This window comes from Topomyia yanbarensis, chromosome 1 (assembly GCF_030247195.1).
Source record: "Topomyia yanbarensis strain Yona2022 chromosome 1, ASM3024719v1, whole genome shotgun sequence".
Taxonomy (NCBI): domain Eukaryota; kingdom Metazoa; phylum Arthropoda; class Insecta; order Diptera; family Culicidae; genus Topomyia; species Topomyia yanbarensis.
The window spans coordinates 159,602,757-159,620,023 of NC_080670.1; the positions used below are offsets into that span (position 1 = coordinate 159,602,757).

Below are 17,267 nucleotides of genomic sequence, written 5' to 3' on the forward strand. Positions count from 1 at the left end.
GGGCAACCGTGGCTAAGGTGCGAGGAGAAATAAACAGGCGAAGACATTGACGTAAAGTCAGCTATCACCATCGACCAGCATGTGGAAATTAGTTCAATCGCATGGCAGTTGCTAACTGTTGATCATGGAGTGGCCCAAACCTAAACTCACTGATAACCATGACTGACATACCATTCGAAAGACATTGAAGAAGCTTCACAATGGGCCACTATAGATATGCGAACGAACGATAAAGCTGGTACTGCTAAGAACAACGTAGAAACTTCACTCGCGTACGTTCATCACAAGGTTTTACTAAGCTCACGAAGGTTTTGGAAAAACATGCCAAGTGAAGTGCTTTCCGGGAACCGTTCTATAGTCATATGATTCAATGAATTTTTCTTTACGATTTTAGTTGTATTCTTCTTTGATACATCGAAATTGGAATGAAAACCCACTGCAAACCGCGAACCGTTCGAGAGCAGCCAAGTCGTCTATGTTGGGAAGGGTAGAACAAAATGCATCTGATTTACTTCTTCATTTGTTGTCTGTTTTGGCTCGCATGTGTTTTCGGAACCAGAATGCTACGATTCATTTTCTAAGCAAACACTTCATAGATGAAGAAATCTTTCTTATAAATGGCGAACGAACGGCTCGTGATGCGATTTTTCCCATGCTTGACCATCGAAATCAACGATGTATGCGAGGCTACGTGATACCTTAGAAATGGGAAGACACCTGGATCAGATGATGTCCAAAACTTTAGTACAATAAGCTGACCGTGGTGCACTTCACGATGGCTGTTTGGATTTCATTACCCGTGGTACCACAACCTCCCCAGAGATTGCGACACGTCCAACCCATCAAAGTATAGGCCAATTATCTTCCTATCAAGTTTGTGCAAGATCCGGAACTCCATTATAACCACATATGTATGGGTCCAACGCGACCAGAAGAGCTAAAAGAAAAATACATAGGCCTACAAGATCAAGCTGGCATTTATACAGTTATTGTATATAGACAATAATAATTACAAGAAGGCACATGAACTCATCATCGTTTCTCATCAAGGTATAGTAGATCCTGTGATCCAAGGACGTGATACTCCAATTATTACCTATTATTTGTTTCGTGTATATTATTTGTATTTGCTCACTATACCAATCATCAGCATCATCAGCCTCAGCCATTTTTTGTTTCTTTAGCTGAATATTATTGATGAAAGGTGATATTTTCAAACGTCACAGGTGATGCAGCTTACGGGTCCATCCAACCCCTTTTGATCATTTCGAGTGTAGTGTAGCTTCATATCACATCACATATGAGCGACCGAAAATAAAAGTTGCAAGGACGGAACATGCTTCGTAAAACCCGTTTCAAATTAATATATTAGAATATAAAAACCGGATATGAATTTCGAGCATAAAAATCGGACTGGGGCTTTCCTTTGTAAGAGCCGGATAAAAGAACCTTCAGTAAAAAACTGGTAAAAATATATCCGATTCTTACAAAATAGATTTTGTTAGCCGACTTTTAATCTTAAACAATTTGTTTAATTGTTAGCCGACTTTTAATCTAAACAATTTAAACATCAAGATATGCGGATGCTCCTACGAGCGATTTATTTATTTTCAAACGATTTTTATACTGGTGGTTCATCCTTGCTGAGTTTTACGGGTGAGAACTTTTTGAACGATTCTTATGCTGAAGGATTTCTTCCCGATTTTTATGCTTAATGTTTATTTCCGATTTTTATATTCTAATATGTTTGAAACGGTTTGTGCGAAGCATGTTCTATCCTTGTGACTTTTATTTTCGGTGGCTCATATCACATCACATCACACATCACATCGATATTCTCTAATTATTATTTCTTTTCTTTTCACAGTCCCTCGCCGGTCACAACGCACCGGTTGATTGTGTCAAGTTTGCCTATTCCGACGATCAGGTCTATTCGGCGGATGACACAGGTGTGATTAAACGTTGGGACCTGCACTCGGGTTCTGAGTATGCTACGTTTTTTGGGCACATGAAAACCGTCCGTACGTTGGACTACCATCCGTACAGTGATTACGTGGTTTCTGGCAGTCACGATACCTCGATACGGCTATGGGATGTACGACAGAGTGTGTGCATCAAGAGGTACAGGGGACACATTTCGCACGTCAATTCGGTTAAGTTTTCCCCGGACGGCCTATGGATCGCTTCAGCTGGCACTGAGGGTAGCGTGATAATATGGGATATACGGAAGAGTCAACAGTTTATGGAATTTACCGAACGAGAATCGCCGGCGATCTGTGTTCAGTATCATCCGTCTGATCTGCTGATGGCTGCCGGGAGGAACGATGGAAGTGTCGATTTGTACGATTTGGAGAAGAAGCAGTTGATTTCGAGGGCCGATAAGACGCACTCGAAGGGCCATACAGTGAAGTGTATTGCGTTTGATGAAGGTGGATCATGTTTGTTCGTGGGTACCGCTGCCGGGGTTTCCGTGGTTGGATGGGAGCCAGATCAGGAGTATGACCATTTTGACTCAACATGGACTTTGCTGGGAGATATGATAACGGCTGGCAAAAAACTAATTTGTGGCACATACGAGAATAGAAATGTTTCAATACATGCGTTAAATCTAACTCAAGTGAAACCATTCTTTAATCCTCAAAATCAGCCATTTAATCACCAGCAAAGCTCTAGGAAAAGTTTTAGTCGTGGCAGTGGTAAAGTGCGGTTGTCAGTTGGTGAGCGGTCTATTTCTGGAGATGCAATTGAAGACGGCACAAATGGAGGCATGTCTCCAAATCTTAGCATTGAAATGATTGACGAAGAAGAGGCCGCGGTTGTATCCGTGCAGAAAGGTTTCGATTTTAGTCACCGAAACGGTAACGGTACTGGAAGTTATGAATCCTTTACACCAACACCCGTCGTATCAGCGGTACCGACCGTAGCTCAACCGTCTGGTTCTTTATCTACCAACAATTATCTGGTCCAGGAAGAGATGAAAATGTACAATATCACCACGTCCACAGGATACTCAAGCGATCTGGACTACTATCCTTGTAAGAACAACTCTTCCGACGCTGAGAAAGAAGATTTTCCTGTGAAAAATGCTCAACCACCAGATTATGCTCCAAAACTCACTAGCATTAGTACGACCAGTGCCACTAGCACTACTTCTCTATCAAAAACTTCCGTTGTAAGGCAAAAAAACGAAACGACCAACAACAACATACAGCAAAGACGTCCTTCTCAACCAAATATTGCCTTCGCCAGAAATGCGACCAACAGCAACTTAACCAGGCGGTTGGCAAACTCCAGAAGTACGCTCGAGCTGCATAAACTGTCACAGGAAGAACAGGTAAGATGGTTAAAGTCACTTCCTAAAATAACACTCACATGTTACGATTTGCAGGTCACCTTCAAGAAACCTATTAGTCGCGGTAGTTCTCCTATCAGGAACAACACTGCTTTGAGTAGTAAAATACGCAAGAGCGAGAGTGCTGCACAAATCAACAACATGAAGAACGGCACCAACCGGCACAGCGTTGCACACAATGCTCACATCAAGGTGGATATTGTAACCAAACCAGTTCGATCGAAAACATCTCTAGATATGCGTCAACGGAATAATAACGTCGATAGCAGTGCTACGATGAGCCGCGCAGGAATCATACATCAAAGTAATGGTAACACGATGCTAGGCACTGTTAGTGGTCACAGTTTAGCCCACATGGGCATTGCCGATAATGGTGGTTGTAGCAGTTTGGAAAGGGACTCATTAATGATGCCTCCGCCTTCGGTACCGCTTATGTCATCGATTCCAACCGTTGCTCATCAACACCATCCTCCACTCATTCGATTTTCGCACGATGGTAAACCCTTTGGTAGTGGCAGTGCTGTTGGCGGGATGAGTTCAAATGAGGAATACGAAATACAGTCGCTTATGAATGAACACGATAGTGTCTTCCATGCTCTCTGTAATCGAGCTGCACTACTGGGGAGCATACGAAAATACACGGAGCAAGGGGAGGTTAGCGGAGCGCTTAAGGTAGCCATCAGGATGAATGATCCGCACGTGTTGGTCGATTTTCTTGGGGCGATGTTAGAAAAATCGTAAGTCTGGTAGTGGTTGAGTTTGTTAAGGACAAATATAAACGAAACGTTCTTTTTTCTTGCAGTTCACAAATTACGTTAGACATGTGTGTTATGTTATTGCCAAAGCTCTACGATCTACTGCGGAGCGAATACAGATTGTGAGTACCTTTCATATATTTGTGAATTAATCATGTACGAGAGAACGAAACGGACTGTACTCAAACTCATCTTAAGCTAATTATCTTGTCAACGGTTTTGAGTTTGCGTTAGAATTGCAATCGAAACTGTTTTGCATTACCGTGTAGATTTATGCTTCCGTATAATATAAAAGGGGGTATTTTTTCAACCTATTATTTTGCAGCTGGTACATTGAATATTGTCAACTAAAGTGAAGTATAACGAGGGATGGTGCAATCCCGCGCTTATTTTAAAGCATGTTTCGATTTTGGAAGTTCAGTGGAAACTTCAAATTGAATAGATTGATGTTTTCAGATGTGGCATTAAACGAATGATTCTCATCCACCCATATTAAGCGTTCGTAACATATCTGGTGTACGTTGTGTGCTAAAACATGAATTCAAATCTAATTTTAAATACGCCCGGTGCTTCAAAATACGGTTTTGAGGAAGTCAATGCAAGACTTTTTTCGAAACATTATATCCAACGTAAACGCCAACGGAGGAAATAGCGTGTGAATATATCGACGACACTTGAACCAAATACAAATATTTGTTTGAACATTATTTAACAGTTGTTTCACATAAAAGGCTTTTCTACTATCTTTAATGAAATCACAACGGTATAAATCAAATACATATCATTTGTATTTAGTATGAACGTAGCCCACGTTGTGTCAAGGTTATCATAGTGGAAACTAATTTCAATTTTGTATGTATTACGTTTTAGGGTAGGGTGGGCAAGATAACCAAGTCAAGGGACAAGATGGGCATTTTAGAATGCTTCGTGGTTGTTTGGAAAACCTATAAATGCTAATTAGCGAACATATCACTTTTTGAGATACAAATTGACTGCAAATCTTGGGGGCAATTGATTGTTTGCCGGCTTTGCGCAACGCGTTTTATATTTGTATGGAAATTAAAGCAGGTAAAGCTACTACAGTGATAAACATTCGTTTAGTCGAGCGCCTTAAATTTAAAAAAAATCGAAAAAAATATCTAAAGCATGTTTTTCATCGGGCTATTTTTAGTTGTAGTGGTAGTGTACTTGAATCGCTTGCATGACAAGGAAACGAGCCACACGCACACACCGTACCAAGAGATTTCAAGGACCAAGCACGCCAGCGGTATAATGTTCTACAAAATAGAACTAATACCGTGATATCAAACGCTAAAGCACACTATATGAAGCATTTCCTGAATAGCCGAATCCCACCTAAAGTCCTTTGGAAACGCCCCTATTCGATCGGAGTTGGTAAAGGCGACTCGCAAACCGCTTGGGGATTCCACCCAGATGAAGTAAATCGCATGTTCCTTTCGAGCTACATCAGCGATAAGCAGTACAGCAGTCCACGAAGAACATCTCCAAACTCACCATACATTTTCTCATTTCGAGCTGTGCAGCGTTGGGAAGTAGTCAACGCTATATGCGATATCAAATCAAACGCGATTGGGCTCGATGGACTGTCAATCAATTTTATAAAAATCATTCTTCCATTGGTTGTGCAGCAAATTACTCACATGTTCAACATGAACATCGAAACCTCAATATTTCCTGCGTACTGGAAACATGCCAAGGTTTTGCCATTACGTAAGAAACCGCATCTAAACGCGTTGTCAAACCTCAGACTGATCAGTATTCTATGCGCCCTGCCGATGGCATTCGAGAAGGTACTTAAGCAACAAATGTCGTCCTTCATCACTGAGAATAACCTGCTAACAGAATACCAAGCAGGTTTCCGGAAAGGTCAGAGCATCCAATCTGCGGCACTCCGTGTGCATGACGACTTAGCGGCCATGATTGACAAAAAAGGTATCGCAATATTGCTATTGCTTGATTTTTCGAAAGCTTTTGATACCATTCCCCATCGTAAACTTCGCTCTAAACTAAAAACGCAGTTCAACTTTTCCGTATCTGCTGTGAATCTATTGGAGTCTTATTTGGGAGAACATGCTTAAGCAAAATTGGCTCAAGTTCATCCGAAAATACATGGAGTGGAAGATAGAATCAGGAATCAGAATATATTGGCTCAAAAGGCACGTTCCCCGTACATAGTCGGGGAATGCCAAGCTTCCCATTTGTTTTATCTCCACTCGGAGGAATTCCGAAATATATCTGAAGCTATTGGAAGATGCTTTCATCGGCCATATTGAGAACGATGCGAATGAGGACATCGTTTTCCAGCAAGATAATGCATCTATTCACCTGTCAAAGTAGTCCATGGCTTGGTTTACCGAGAAAACATCCCGTTGCTGGACTGGCCAGCTTGCGGTCCTGATTACAATCGCATACCTCTGGGGAATCTTGGCTAGAATGGTTTATGCGAACGGACGTCAATTTTACAGCATTTCCAGTCTAAAAACAGCAATTCGAGAGTGTTGGGTCAAAATCGATATGGCAACACTGCAAAAGCTTTCGGACTCAATACCAAACCGAATGTTTGAAGTAATCCGAAACGATGGCGGTTATACTAAATATTAGCCATCGGTTGTTTTCGAAATCTCTTGGTTATTTAGTCGACTGAATGGTGAAATTGGTCGAATGTATTCCCCTTTTTCATATTTTTATAATTTTTTTGCATTAACGCGAATTAATGTTAAATAAATATGACAAATATGTCGAAAATAAAAAGATCTACCATGCAATTCCAAAAAAAAAAGCAAACTAAGTTGTGTTTTTTTTCGAAATAATTAGAAAAAATGGAGGTCGGCTAAACAAATGTCTACCATTGTATTGTGCATTTCCGCTTATACAGATAGCTATTTTATTCAAATTCCAAACCAACACTAAAAATAAGCAGTCAAGAATGTGATTTCAACTTTACCGGAAACAGTAGCTTGTCTATTACCAGATATTTTTGTATAAAAATGTTATTTCGATTTTAAGATCCCTCCCTTAGGTTGACGGGTTTGACGGTATTGCAAACATTATCAAGTATATTTGTGCATCGGTTTCAAAGAACCCGCGACAGACAACTGCTTTAAGATAGTTATTGCATTACGCCTCGATAGTGGTGCATCGAGACCAAGAGTTTGTTTATGTTTTGTGTTTTTTCATACTCCTGGTCACCAAAAGCGAACGCCCGTAATCTCGCCAACATTCAACACCCCGGTAATTAAGTGAACGTTTTAACACATGAATTCACAAACGCGGTCTCAAGTATCAACCCACCGCTCGCGCAATCATGAATCGGTCACGCCCGGAAGTCTCCACCGTCGATCCTAGCGGACCAAACTCATGTCTTCAGTTGAACTAATAGAAAAAAATCTAGACAACACGTTCCATGGCGACATGATCGGGAACTCTAGTGAAGTGGGAGAACTCACTTTCTTTTAGCATCTAAGCCATACACTAAAAATTAAGTGTATTCACGGTCTGCGCGATCATTTAAGAACACGCGACAATGCGAATGGCCACACGCTTATAAAAATGATGTATACACGCAAGGTTACATACACACTAACAGACACGACAAAAACGTCAACATACAAACGCTCGAGTCCTTTGCGATCATCTACACACATCTACACCCACGATTTCGCAAACAGGATAACACCCCAGTGATTAAGTGAACGGTTTAGCACCTATAAATTCACAGTTTTCGACGATCAATTGTTTCAAATGCTCGTTTCAAGCCAACAAAAACTTCAAAGACAACTTTTCCATTCTCAATGGCCTGGTTCCATTTCAACAATAAAAAATTAAGCGGTGTTTCACACGATTAATTTTTACGGAATCTTGATTGTTCACACAACGGTATACCAGCACTATCTACATAACCCATCAATTGTTCTTTTACGACCGTCTCTAAAACTTTCTCGTAGATCGGTAGCACATTTATCGGCCTGTGATCCTCTGCTCGTGATGCATTAGGAACTTTTGGAACTGGGATTACGACCGTCTTCCACGCTTCCGGAAAAACATCTAGCCAGAGCGACTCATTCACAACTGTTAATAGTTTATCAGCAATTATGTCAAACGCATCCACCAGCACCCGCTTAGGAACAATTTTTAAGGTCCGAGACAATTTCCTTAAGTTTGAGCATATTAACAGTTATGTGTTCAACAAAAAAACACCTTTAGCAGGCCAATGAGGGTACCCGGGTACCCATAAATTGAAATACTCATAACTATGGTTTCCTTTAACCGATTTGGACATTTTTAGATATTTTGGATTCAGGAACTCGTCCACTTTTTGATTCTGTAGAATTGAACCGGATGAATGGATTTGGTTCTTGGGAATTCGGATTTTCCGGAGTAATGTTCCAGTACTAGGGTATGATTTGTAAATTTTAATTCTTAGCAATAGGAAATCAAAACTCTTCAATTTGTCTCGGAAGTCTGTTATTTGTTGTTACGGGACCCTACACACTTAATTTGAATTACTGGGTACAGTAAAACTGGGGTTTTGAACAGCAAACCGTTCGGTAATCAATTCAGTAAAACAATTCGGTTACCGAACTCTCCGCAATCCGTTCTATCCAAACGTCAAAAAATACTGGTCAGTCAGCAGTTTCCTCTGAAAATGGCGATTGACAAGTGATTTGCTGTACCCGTTTTGTAAGTTTTTGACGAGGTTCGGTAATGTTGGTACAATTTTGCCGAACAATCAGTCAGTTTTTAACTGGAGAATGTTTATGTACCGAAAAAACCAGAAGTACTGATAAATTCAGTGAAAAATATTGCGAGTTTCAGCAAATTATTCGAAAATTTACTGAAAACTGCTTAAAAATGAAAACTTTACCGCAATTTTTAAAACAATTTGCTGACAGCTCCGTAAAAATATCACTTTACTGTGCATTTCGTCAAAAGAAATTACTGAACAACTTTTGGCTGACTTAGTGTGTATGGCAGTTTGAAAAATGGAATTGGAATGGAATGGCCGCTGACGGCCCCACGGGAACCTGCTCCGGAATGTCCGTTCCGGGGTCAAATCATCAAACGGTTCTAAAACCACGAGATATAGCCTACTGATGCAATTCCAAGATTTATGATTCCCATATTGCTAGTATTCCATTGAATTTCACAAATAGTATCCCAGCACTGGAATATGCTTCCGGAAATCCGGATTCCCGGGAACCGAATGATGTAACACGATTCATTTTTCCCAAGGATAAATGTGGATGAGTTCCCAAATCCAAAACACCAAAACGTATCAAAATCGGTTGAAAATTACCTTAGTTATTGGTATTTCAGTTTTGTGGGTACTCGGGTATCCACGTCGGCCTGTTACGTAGTAAAAAAATCAGGAGCCCCTCCTCACTCCGCCCCTTACAATATCAACAATATTATTAACCCAAAAGCTTTAGTGAAGTTCTAAGATGTCACAAAGTTTCAATTTCCAGCTATGATTAAAACATGCTAATTTCAGTAGTTGAAACCTAAAAAGGTACCCGAGTACCGCGTCGGACACATAAGGTTAATAGACTTGAAAACGCAAAACTGATTTTCGGTTACTTTCCTCTTCGCTCCGTAAATCTTTTCAACGCTTTTGATAAAAAAAAACTTATTAAGTTTTTCTGCCGTAATTTCGTCAGAGTACATCTCGTTTGAACCATCAAAAATAACCTTTGAACTTTTCCCATCTCCAGGTTTGATAAGAGGTTTTAAAGATTTCCAGAGACTTTTGGAATCGCCAGCACATTCATTATTTCCTGCTGAGCTGATAGGTTCTTTGCTAACATCTGCTTATGGATCTAACCCCTTTTGAACTTTCATAAATAAATTTAAAGTCGTATGTTGTTAAAAGCAACTGCAGTCAATGGCGTAGCCCTTGTACTGATGGTGGGTTCACTACATCACAATAAGATCTTCCGTTTCCCCAAGTAAGTTATAGTGCTTGTTTGGATCAGCGGGCTAAGTATATCTTTTTCAACTTGGATTTTTTCATAACCCAATCATGTAAGAAAGCAGCGTAGTGAAAATAATTGTCGCTCAAAACAGTATGGGATTAGTTTTTCTATTCGATCATTGCTGTTCTTCTTCTCAACGACTGTAATTATCACAATTTTGTTTTTTTCATTATTTTGTTAGATTTTCCTACGGATAACTAACAATTGAGCGAATAAAAAAGAAGGCGATTGTTTTACCTGATACACCAGACGCCGCCTTAAGAATATAACAAGTTACGAAGAATTTAAAACAAATATTGGAATCGGCCGAAAGATATTTCGGCAATCCTACTCATTGTAACGTCGTTTTTGGTAAAACATGATTTCGAGATTATTCACGTTAAAAATTTCGCGCCGCGCCCTACGCCCCCCCGTAAAGGAACAAGATGAATAGCGCTATAACTTTGCTTCTGCTGCTTAGACCTCTATAAAAATTTAAGATCTTAAGAATCTATACTTTAAGATAAAAGTATAAAAAGTTCAACTTTTTGACCGACCTCATCACATATAAAGCTTTAACGAAATAGTCCAAAACCCACTAATAGGCTCATTACCGTACATGTAAATAAGTAAATCAATTGTAAAAAAATCCTGGCACTTTTAACATAACATGGGTTTATTTGGATCAAAACGTAGTGTGCCTTGTGTGTTTTTCAAAAAGCGTGATATAATCTAGGGTGATATAAACGAGTATTGATATAAATGCATAGTGATATAATCGAAACATTACTGTATCACGGCAACTAACATGTGCCGGTTGATCCAATATGACTTGAAAGCAAAACTAAAGCAACACATGGTAACAGACCGAATGAAGACTAAATGACTTGAGCGTTCGAATTATTGAATTATCGCGAAGGCGTCCAAGAAAAATGGACTCAGAGATTCTTCTCGATTATTTCATATGGGCGTTTGTCCACGCGAAGGCCTATGAAAACTTTTACCCTTGTGCAATATTATATTATAAATGCATAGGCTTCGATGTCGGAGTCGTATATTTTAAGAATATGCGCAAGAATTTCGTCCTCGGCTGGTAATGCAATTGATAACCATGGTCATCATTTCGAATAAATAAGTCAAGGAAGGAATTTGTATTGTTTTTATCAAGATTCCTGATAAAATCATATCTGTTTATTTTAAAAAGATTTTTGCATGTTTTGTGGCGCACGCTGTACAATGTACATATAGCGTATGGACAGATTTAGACAGATAAAACTGCTTGATATCTCGATACTCGATACTAGACAGTTGAAACTGGTCGATATCGTTTTCCTTTACCTATAACTATAACTCACAGATCACCCAACCCACCATTTTCCACGAGAAAAAATCAAGCAATCGTTTTCCCGTATCTAAATTTACGCTTAAACACTCACTTTGGTTTGGAACATATTTTTAATAACAGGTCTGCAGTATGTAGTTATTTGTTTTCGTTTCCAACTCATACTTACGCATACTTCCCCTCTTATTCGTAATTGATGTACATATAGACGTATACATAGCGCATTCATTTAGGGCGGAGTTTGTGATTTACGCGCTATATAGCGAAGGGGAAAGTAGCATGGCAAAGCATATAAGTGGTACAAAACAGTCGTCCCATAGTGTATTCATATCAAATCTACTAAGCATTCATTTGATGCAACGAGTTAATTCACACTACACCAACAGATAGAAGCATATATACACGGAAATACTGTAAATTTTCACCTTTGTAATATCGGATTTGTGACATACCAGTAGGATTATTATTACACTTAGGTTTTTTTACGCGGGGGATACAGGCCGCGTAAATGAAAACCGCGTAAATTTCAAAATTCGCGCAAATGAAAACCGCGTAAATTTCACAATTCGCGTAAATGAAAACCGTGTAAATTTCATAAACCGCATATATGAAGACCGCGCAAATTTAAGAATCCGCGTTGAAGGAAATTTCGTTAATGGATACCGCGTAAATTCAAAAATCCGTGTAAAATAAAACCGCATAAAAAATACTGCGCAAAAAACCGCGTAAAAACCCGAGTGTATATCCATTACTAGCGGTAGTCAGCACGTCTGGGGGAGTCTGTTGTTTCATGTTAAACCCAAATTTTGTGCTGCCAACCTAATTTATAACGACTCTAAAAAATGGTGTGTTGCTTCATTATAGACAGAGTTTGATCTTTTCTCGTTTTTGTCGTTACATCACCTACTACAACGAGGAAAGAAACGAAAGCGTATGTTTTAATGTTTTGCACTGAATGCTTTATGATCTAAATACATTCAAGTTTTTTTACGCGGTTTTTTGCGCGGTATTTTTTTACGCGGATTTTGAAATTTACGCGGTTTTCATTTAGGCAGGTTTTTGAAATTTACGCGGTTTTTGAAATTTACGTGGTATTCATTTACGCGGATTTTGGAATTTACGCGGTATCCATCAATGAGGTTCCCTTTAACGCGGATTCTTAAATATAAGTGGTCGTCATTTACACGGATTTTGAAATTTACGCGGTTTTCATTTACGCGGATTTTGAAATTGAGGCGGTTTTCATTTACGCGGCCTGTATCCCCCGCGTAAAAAAACCTGAGTGTACACTATGGGTATTTCTTATGTTTGTGTAAAAATCACACATATATGAAAAAAAACCTGTCGTTATTTTCTTAACATTTTAACTGTCACAAAGTTTGATGATAATGTGACTTATATCGTATTACATGCTATTTAGGTAAGATTTCTCGTGATGAGTGAAAAATTTAAAAGCATATTAGAGGAAAATAGATAAATTGATTTTAAAATCGGTAGGCTTTTTCCCAGTGTGTCTTAAAACGCAACTGAACTTCAGCAATTATGTGCACAGAATGGGTAGAGGTATGCTTTTGCTTCGTGTGGCTGAAAGTTGTTTAGCAACGACTTTTATAGAAATTTTGTATGATGGGTTGTGTATGAAAAATAAAGACCTCTTGACTTTTGGTAAGCCTTTTTGAGTTAAATCTGTGGCTCTTTTATCAAGATATTGTTTGCTGTCATTGTTAAGCACACGGCTTGAAAAATCGATCACGTTGTCTTTACATAGAACTAGTGTGCATCTCTTAAGTGCGCATTGGACAATACCCAATCTTCTACAGCGCAATTTCGTTAGTTGGGTCACGACTGCGCCCCAACTAGCGAATCGTATCCGTTAATTGGGGCAACTGACAGCTGACAAAAATTACCCAAGGGAAAAGCTGATTTTTTGTTTTCTTTCAATAGAAAACAAACAGAAATATTTTACGGTACACAAAAGTTGGCCGTTTCCTTCCTGTTTAAAGTTGTTTTTTTTTTGTGACAAAGTATGTCATTAGTGTTCTTTTTGCCATCAATTATTTTTTGATAAATTCCTTCACATAAAACAGGAAATGGATACACCGTCGGAAAAAGCCGATAAAGCACAAACATACTACGTTGCCTCTAGCGAAAAATCATTGGATAATGTGATTGAATATATCAGATATGACCTTCAAAAGTTAGTAAACGAACCTCTCTGCGACACAAATTAATTGATGCTGAATGGAAGAAGCGAAATATTTAACACATTTATTCCACTAAAACATTCCGGAGTATGAATTCAAAAAATAAAATTCCATTGAATTTCAAAGTATGCTTGTTTCCTAGATCGCCACAGAAATCAACCAATGACCCCTGGAAATCAATGACATTCAAACGTCAATCAGTTTTTGACTTTCAGTTTTAACATAAGAGTGTTTTTTTGTTGGGGCATGCCCCAACCAGCGAACACCCAACTAACGAATTTGCGCTGTATTGTACTACTTAGTTATTTATTTCTTTATTTTATTTGGGAGCAGGGAAAAGCCCGCTGGAGCTGAAATCCTTTCAATCTCGCTCCGGCATAAATCCTCCTCATATTTTGCATCAACAGATTACAATCATCCAAATGATACATATAAACGATTCACTATAACTAATACTGAGTTTTTACGGTCAAGTCTCCCCACCGCGGGGAAATAGTAACATCCTATTGACGTTGCATCAATTTGAAAAATATACAACTGTGTTTGCAAAAAACCGGTGTTTTCAGGATCCTTGATTAGATGAAATAATTTGAAGTCTTCGGCGAATGGCAATTCAAAGCAATCCATTGTAAAGTTTAAATCGTTTAGATAGAGTAAAAATATGAAGGGTCCAGGATGACTTCCCTGAGGGACCTTCGAATGGCATGGTTGTGTAGCCTCCAATTTTCACAGTCATGTCACAACCAGTCAGATATGACTGGATCCAAGCCAGAAGAGAACCATTGAACCCAAGCCTATCGAACTTGGAAACGGTTATCTGGTCATTGATCGTATCGAAAGCAGCGAAGAAATCGGTATATATGCTGTCAACCTGAAGTCGAGCTTGCGTAAGGACTTGATGATGAAAGATGTGTAGCAAACAAGGTTTGTTGAAGTTCATGATCGTTTGGGCATAAAACCATGCTGGGTTTCAGATATGTATCTAGAGCAGTTGTGAGCGATGAATTTGAGCCCAATAATTGCAAATTGGATACTGCACATAAGGCAGCTATCCCCGATAGTTTTTAAACACGGGAAAATGTATGAATGTATCCTGAATCAGGGAAAATTCCCGTATGCACAGAGGTATTGAATAGTATTGATAATGGGAAAATGTACTTTGGCATATAAAATATTTAAAATAATCCATAAAGAATTGTAAAACGATCCATAAAAAAGTTGTCCATGTTCCATAAAACAAAACTGAAAATCCATAAAACAGTGTGAATGATCCATAAAAAAGGGTGATTTGATCTATAGATTATGTAAAATTGAACCATAAAATGGTCGCAAAAGAGCACTAAAATAGTAATAAAAGAGCAATTAAAATCAACCAGTGACCCATAAAAATATTGAAAATGTTCCATAAATTAACTGACATTGATCCATAGAATATTAACAATGTATATTAACTATTACTCCCCCTCTTGTATATCAAAGTGAATCCCTTGTTTTAAATTTTTTCATAAAAAAAATCTTTTGGCCCTCTCTTGTATATTGAATCTTATTTCTAGTCTTAAGATAGCTGTAAACTTTTTTTTTCCTTTGTAAAAAAAATATTTCAACATTGTAACCTCCTAGTTTTAAGATATCCAAAATGTAAAAACATAAGCATTTGGCACCGCCAAGCTAACGCATTTGTGCCTATCAAATAAACGAAATGAATAAAAAAAAATTAAAAAAAAAAAAAAATGTATATTAAAACACGTCGATATGTTCCATAATATCGACAAAAATGTTCCACGGTATTACAAAATGGAGCAATAAAATGTCAGAAAAAGTTCCATAAATTTGATGAAAATGTTTGCTAAATAATTTTTCTTGGTCCATAGAAGATGTAAAAATGAACATTAGAAATGATTCATATATCGAACGTTAAATTATGGTCCATGGATATTTACAAAACGATCCATAGGAAAAGAAAATGTAAAACGATCCATTAATATGTGCTTATGCACCAGAAAAATTAAATTTAATGAATTCATGCGAAATTTTTGCTATTCGAACTAATAATAAAGTTTATTACAGCTTTTTATGGATCATTTACACTGTTTTAAGGATTTTCAGTTTTGTTTTATGGAACATGGACAACTTTTTTATGGATCGTTTTTCAATTTTTTATGGATCATTTTTGTTGTTTTAGCGGCGCAAACTTAGGGCTGCCGTATTGATAATGGTACGAGGAGACTGCTTATGCATTTCTTCAGCACTATAGATGGCATTCCGTCGGGTCCGGCACTCGACGATGACTTCAATTCAGTTGTTTACACTACGAGTTAAAACGTGTTCTAACTTTATCTTGATGATGTTTAATTATTACAGCGTATTTTAACTATGTAGTGTAAACATAGTATTAATCCTTTCATGCCAAACTTTTTTCTAGTGCAGGTAGGGTTTCAAAACAGTTTTTTTTTCTTGAAAACAGTGAGTTCAAGAAACACGAAAAGCCTTTTTTCCCAAAGGTAGGTACTTCCCTCGCAGTGTTAGAAGCTGCTCAACTTTTACCTTCCAATGCTCAATACAATTCGCCTAGAATATTTACAATAGTTCGCTTTCGTGGAAACCGTAGCAAAAGGCAGCCTAAATTGATAAGTTTCATCAGTTTTTAATTATATTGCAACGCAACGAAGATATATGAAAAAAATCATTTTCCGGCATGAGCGTGAACTGTCCCTGGCAGCACTGCTCCATGTTGTCCACAAACAACATGGGCATGAATGGGTTAAGTTAAACCTTAAGGGGGCATACGATTTTTTTTTGTCATGGTTTCTGACTCAATTTCAAAACTTTTTTCTCGACAACGCGAAAGCAAAATACAATGAGATTTATTGCATATTGCAAAGTAGAATAAAATAATACTGAAAATATTTATATTTGGGTGAGTCAAAGATCCATAATAATTTAAGGAAATTTTACCTCCAATATGAAGTTTTATGTTGTATATATAAGGCTAGAGTGGAGTGGGTTCAAGTAGGTCATTTATTTTGGCTAGCTTGTGCGATGGTATTTTTGCACTGATTTTGGCAATAATGATTTTATACCTGGCTAAATATTATTCAAGCTAAATCTAATAAGGCGAAGATAATTTGTTTCGATGGTAATATATATAATACATCCATTCACGTCATTCAAGTAAGATAATGAAGTGGCAAATGATGTGAAGAATCATGAAACCGCGGAAGGAAATATTTAAAAAAACATGTCCTCGTCGTCACCAGAGTGTGGAATTGAAGTTGAGCATTCCGACTCACATGGTTGCTTAGCTGTGCAACGATCACGTTTGCGTTTCGGAGCATTTTTCTTGGATTCCTTTTCCTTATCTTTTTCGATTATCTTCAACAACACCATAAATTAATATATTATTAACTCACGCGAAATTTCTGACGCGCTTTCATTCATGATGAGAACTTTCTTTTTCCGAGCACCCAACGTATGTTTCAAGTTGATGTCCGTATTTTTTCAAAAATAAAAATATCGAAGAACCAACAAAACTCGTGTTCAACATTAATTTTCGCGTAAGAAAAAATTCACTTTATTTTTTTTACATTATTTAAATGTACTGTACTGAGGACGAAAGACAATGCGCTTTTGCAGAACAACTCG

The 17,267-nt window shown here is 38.1% G+C and overlaps 1 protein-coding gene across 1 annotated transcript in view; it reads left to right on the forward strand.

Annotated features, from left to right (window-relative positions):
- Positions 1–17,267, forward strand: part of LOC131679214 (katanin p80 WD40 repeat-containing subunit B1) — a 36,100-nt gene that overhangs the window by 6,651 nt on the left and 12,182 nt on the right. Inside the window, exons 3-5 of the mRNA XM_058959878.1 lie at positions 1,868–3,334; positions 3,389–4,089; positions 4,155–4,229. Coding sequence (XP_058815861.1) covers positions 1,868–3,334; positions 3,389–4,089; positions 4,155–4,229 — 2,243 coding nt within the window. The remainder of the gene's footprint in view (positions 1–1,867; positions 3,335–3,388; positions 4,090–4,154; positions 4,230–17,267) is intronic.